Genomic DNA, 6,045 nt, shown 5'->3' with positions numbered 1-6,045 from the left:
TGCAGTCAAATGTGCTCAATATCCACGTCCCATGAACAATTTCAAAAAATGTACACTTGAGCATATTACTTGGTTATGCTCAGCAGCCTAAGCTATGAATATAATATGTATCTTAACATGGCTTCCCAAACAGGTGAACTGATATATGTAAATTTAACATCAATCACCTTTCAAATCCAACAAAGGTGTCTATCCAAAAAGAATCTAACAAAGCATTCTGTTGTCCTCTCTACATTAAACAAAAATCAAATAAATTGCAGCTGGTTGACAAACAAAACTTTAGACACTTTTCAGGTTGTTCTCCAGAGCAAAAGCTTCTCAAACTTGTGGTGGCACTTGGACTAACAATCAGTGCATATACTGTCTCTGGATTCATTCATCTTGTTGACATAAAATTGCATCAAAGTTCCTAACTGCCAGACAAAGATCAAAATAACAGATACATCTTTCAAGAAGGTACCATAAAAACAAAACCATATTCTACTATATTTGCTTGAAAATATTTTTTAAGTGTCACTAAAGTAACCTATTATTGCTATAAACTAGACAATCATGATGCCAACATCAACAACAGCTAGAGGCCTGACAAGTCTATGACAAAGCAGAATGAGTTACCTAAGAACTTGGCATAAGTCGACCATTGTACATCTTGTCAAGTAATTTCTGTGCATCAGGCCTCCTTAGAAGACCTTTATTATTTGGTAAACCGGTACCTAAACAAACAGGACAGACCAGTTTCCCCCGACCTGCTCACAGCAGCAACTAGTGATCAATTGACAATTGTCATAAAAAATTGCATAAAGACACTTCAGAAAAGAAAATAACTAAATCAAAGAAACCTTTGTGAGAGTTTGGAATCTCAAGCTACGTATTCAGTATATGCCTAAACATAAAACAGACCAATACTTTCCTATGCAACCACATTTATGCTCTAAACAGAATTGGCCAATTACTAATTAACATATAGCCACAGCATGCAGTTTTTGGAACCAACTTTTCTGCTGTAACAGTATATAGATCAGGGAAGGTGCATATTCAGCTCAATTATCGTCCAGTATCATAAGAAATGCAATTCCAACTATTGACATGACTTCACATTTATAATTTACCATCATTTTGGAAAGAAAAAGATAATGGGACAATCTTTGGGAAGTTTAAAACTATCCCAAGGCAATCAACCATGATGTAGAATAATCTTCAGATTATTGCATGCACAGGACAAGCAGCATAGCAATTCAAAACAAGAAAAGAATGCTAGCACTTTTTTGGTATATATAACAAATTAGAAATAATACTAGTAAAAGAAGAACGGATATATACCATAACAGTTTGGACACTCGGTAAACTCATAAACATCTTTAGCACGTTTTCTGTTGAGAGCTTTCCATTTTCCTGTACCACCACACATATCACCTAAATAAAGAGCAAATTAACATCTTCTGAATCAGAAAATGGAAAAAAACTTGCAAAAGACTCTTAACAAAGAACTTTGCAAGTTTTATAGTCCTTCATTGGAGCAGGAATGAAAGACCAAGTTATCATGTGAAACAACAGAAGAGACATCTCAATGTCATGAATGATTACAAGAAGTAAGGCTTTGAGCTCTTGAAGCACTAAAAAGTTAGTCAAAATCTTTGATTTAACAAGCACTATCCCTAAAAAGTCCATAGAATTTCAAACAAGAAAAAAAAGAAATGGACCCATGGCCAGCCATGTAGAAAGGATTATACATGACAAACCACAACTATTTCCCGCGGGACAAATACCAAATAAACCAGTCTAACAAATTTGTTAGCTACCCATAATCTAATGCATACAAATTGGTAAATGGTGCCAGGACTTTAACTCTAGTTAAAAGTTATCTTTTGGTTATATGACGCAATCAGGCAGTAAGATAATCAAGAATGCAAAAAGTTTCGCATTTTGAAAAGGATAGAATAAGTAAAGCAGGGCAATGGACAATCCCAAAGAAGATTACAAGATGCACATATGTGTGGTTCACTTGGTTAGACCATTTAGCAGAGTAGTAGAATAAGTATGAAAGAAAATGTAGAAGTGACACTCACAAAGTACAGCACCACTCCCTCCACAATTCCGGCATACAGCTTTTTCTTTCTCATCCATAGCCATTGCATTTGCTAGAGAAACAGCGGTGCCAGCACTGCTGATCAAAGCAAGACTTGAACATATACATGTAAGACACAAACGCCGTGATGTTGATACTTGGGTTCCCTGCAGCCAAAAATGGACCATAAAATTAAGACTAAAAAGTACTTTGCAAATTATGAAGTTTCAACCTAATCAATGCTAATCTGCAGTACAGAAAGGCTTTAGGACTCTTTGTTTTTGACATAAATGAGAGACACTATTGTGAGTTTGAGGAGTAATAACAAATTAGATGTTGGAAGAAGAAGTGAAACCTTCTTCTGAGCAGGTTCTAAAGAATCATTTGAAACTCCTGGAGTGCAGCTCTCATTTTCCAAACTTGATTTTACCCGAACTCCAACTGACCTCGAGTTTACTGATATTTAAAGCAAAGAAAGACAATGGTTAAAATATTTGTTGTACCATGAAATACACCACAAAAACAGAAATACATGGTGTGGCAGCAAGAGGTGCACCACCTCAAATTCAGAGTTCACCAGAAAATCCAATATGAAGGGATAAATCCAGCTTGTTTCCCTTCAAATAAATCATATTACATGATCATTGAGTTTAATGCAAAATGTGCATATTATGAAATTACTTTCACATTCAGTCCCTTTATCACTTGCAAAAATGGAGCCACTTTCACATCCACACTCAATCATTGAAATTTTACATGAACATTCATGCAAAACCATTATGAAGCATCCCAATTCATTGAAAAATTATTTGTGCCCCAAAGTTTTTTCCATGCATTTCTAAGAGAAATATGACTTAGATTCAAGATTCTAATGCTTGAGTTGAGTAACTTACACTACTTAGCTAATCAACATAAACAAGCTCCCCAACTGTTGCTCTTTTATAAAATTAAACTAAGGGATAAGAAATCTGTCTGAAATAAACCCAAAAAAGTTTTACTGCTATAACTATCTAAAGTTTTAGAATGCGGGTGAAAAAGGATTAGCCTGAAGATACAATACAAAATAACCAATGAATATAAAATTCCAAGAAAAACCAGCACCATCATTCATCACATCACATAAATAAGAAGAGAAGAAACCATTGTAAAGGGCTACCTTGAATTCCGCAGAAAGGAAATGATAAGTAACGCAGAATTCGAAACAAGCCATAGCTCCAATGGGTATGTATTTGTCTATTTCTCATACGTAACTACTAGTAAAATATAAAGACAGAGAGAACTTACAGTGTGCTGGGGAGGGTTTCGAGGTGAAAGAGAGGCGTTGTGGGATTGCAGAAAGATGAGGAGAAGAGTAAGCCATAACTTAATTAAACTCTTCTCTTTGCTCTTCCTTTCCTGTCTAATTTAACGAGTGAAAAATCTTTAGAATATACTAACGTAACATGTGGAGGCAGAGAGCTTGAATGCCATATCCCCTGTTTCCCACGTCTGCTTGCTTCGGCGTTCTGTATTGGAATCAAAAAGATCTTGGCTCAGCTCACCATTGGATGTGGATTTCGGGCCCATTTACAAGGGTGGCCTGACCACTTGGTAAGCCGTGGTGGGACTGCATCTTGGTTTACCAATACGCATACTGCTCAACCAATATAACTATTTCAATTTTCCCTTTTTCTTTTTTTTGGATGGATCCATCTTTGAATAAGGTGCATCTTAAAATTAATCTTATGGTTTGGTGACCTTAAATGTTATGAGTTTGTCATCAATAAAAGATGAGATGAGTTTTAGGTTTATAAATAAGAATTTATTTTCTTTAATAAGAATATTTTTTAGTAAAAAAATGGATTTATGACAAGTGATATTAAAACCTATTCAATTCTTTACTCATATGAAATCCTTTCTGAGAGGCTTTAGAGTCAAGATGGTTTTGGACCAAAGTGGATCTCTCCCCTCTGTAGGTGAAGAAACCAATGCAATGAGAGCGTTGCACAATTAAGTGGAATAAAATGTCATGGATTTCATACTAATAAGAGATAAGATCGATCTTAAATTTATAATAAGAGTTTTCCTCCATCTAATCTTGGGTAAAAAATGTACATGCTTGACATAAGAGCTATCTAAAACTCTATCGATAAAAAAAAAGATAAATACATTGACCTTTTAAGTTTTAACCATAATTAGACATGAGTCCATTAGTTTTCAAGATAGACAATCCACAAAAATAAAAAAAAATTTCTTAGACACATAAGTCCTACCATTAGTCAACTGTTCATGTTTCTATTAGTTTGATGATGTAATAATATTTTTAAAATAATCTTATCTTTCATTAATTTTAAAAATTACCACCACATAAATTATAATTTTTCATTTTTAAAATTTTTTCTATCTTTTACGAACAACATTCTCTCAACTCGACCACCCTATGGTTGACGACGCTCCCCAAGGAGCACCAACTCCCCTGAGGAGCACAATTGATGCTTCCCTTAGTGCTCCTTAAGGGAGAGTAATCTGGTGCTCCCTAAGGGAGTGTGGCCAGATCTTGCACTCCCATAGGGAGATACGACCAGATTTGGCATTCCTCGATCATATGCGATCACAAGGTGGCCGGCTAGATTAAGGGGGCACCATCAGTCTACTTGATAAAAAGGAAAAGAGTAAGAAAAAAGAAAAGTATTTTAGACATTTTATGTTTATCCATTAATGTTGTTTACACATTTGAGGCAGATTGTTTATTTTGAAAACTAATGAACCTACTTGTAATTATGACTAAAACTTAGGAGGGTTAGTATATTTTACTTAAAAAAAGAACTATACTTAAAGTAATAACAAGTTATTATTGAATTAAAATCAACTATTTTTTTAATTCATTGATATTAAATAAAAAAATTATATATTCAGGTTACAATTATTTTATAAGTAAACTCCACCCACACTCGTGGTTACAATTTTTCTCATATAACATTTCGTGATTTGTTTTCCCAATTAACATATTGTGAATAAATTTTGTTTTTGTTAATATTACTCAAACAAATTATCAAAATACTCTCACTTCAAAAATTATTCTATTTGTTTATATTTAAAAGATTTTTATAATTTTACTAAATAAATTTATTAATTCAACTCCTTATGGGAATATAACTTGTCAAGAGATTAACTGAAAAAAAAAAAAATCACAAAATGCTATGCTAAAGATGTTAAAACCATATGAGATATGAATGAATTAAGACAAGTGTAGTATACTAGGCAGGACGCAACCTAGTTGGACCCTTGATCACACTTATATGGGCTATGTTAGGTTGGAAAGGCACGCTCTAATGCCAAGTTCATCCTTGTGACCGCCCCATGACCACAAGCTTGTTATGTCAGTTTGCTTTCATCTTTACCATTCTACTTTAATCTGTACTAATATATCATTTCAATAATAGATTTTAGAATCACAACGTAAATCATATTAATTCACTTTCAAAATTATCAAAAACCAAATAAATTTATAATAAATATGTAAAATAATATATATATATATATATATATATATATATATATATGTAATTTTACTTTCTTATAAACAAGGATTTGAATTTATTTTGTTTTTTAAATTTAATTTTGAAATAATACTTTACAATATTCATTAATTATTTAAAAAAATTCAAATATATCTTTTTTTATTATGATCAATTAAGTCTCTATGCTTTCATTTTTAATCAAATAAGCTCATCTACCTGACAGTTGACTAACTATCATTAGTCAAAACATCACTTATCATTTTATACTCATGTGGTGCTGGTATGGAGGGCAAAAAATGATACGTGGTCATGCAATTATACTACATTAGCATGCCATGTCATCATCCACTATGACATGTTAACATGTCATATAAGCAGCACATGATATAAAATTACAAGTGTTGGCTCCATTAGTTTTTGATGATAATAAAACATTCTCACTCATTTGTGTCAAATATCTCTACTTAAGTGTGTAGGACA

At 33.0% G+C, this 6,045-nt stretch overlaps 1 protein-coding gene across 1 annotated transcript; it reads right to left on the bottom strand.

The window, feature by feature from the left end:
• Nucleotides 1–3,570, bottom strand: LOC18589657 (protein EMBRYO SAC DEVELOPMENT ARREST 3, chloroplastic). Its single transcript, XM_018126540.1, has 6 exons — nucleotides 3,350–3,570; nucleotides 2,421–2,521; nucleotides 2,067–2,232; nucleotides 1,321–1,413; nucleotides 616–746; nucleotides 1–413 (listed from the first exon to the last, which is right to left on the bottom strand). The coding sequence occupies exons 1-5, from the start codon at nucleotides 3,423–3,425 to the stop codon at nucleotides 616–618; spliced, it is 567 nt and encodes a 188-aa protein (XP_017982029.1). The 5' UTR covers nucleotides 3,426–3,570; the 3' UTR covers nucleotides 1–413.

This window comes from Theobroma cacao, chromosome 9 (assembly GCF_000208745.1).
Source record: "Theobroma cacao cultivar B97-61/B2 chromosome 9, Criollo_cocoa_genome_V2, whole genome shotgun sequence".
Classification (NCBI taxonomy): domain Eukaryota; kingdom Viridiplantae; phylum Streptophyta; class Magnoliopsida; order Malvales; family Malvaceae; genus Theobroma; species Theobroma cacao.
Note: the sequence above shows the minus strand (reverse complement) of the source record. Positions and strands in the feature narration are given on the sequence as shown.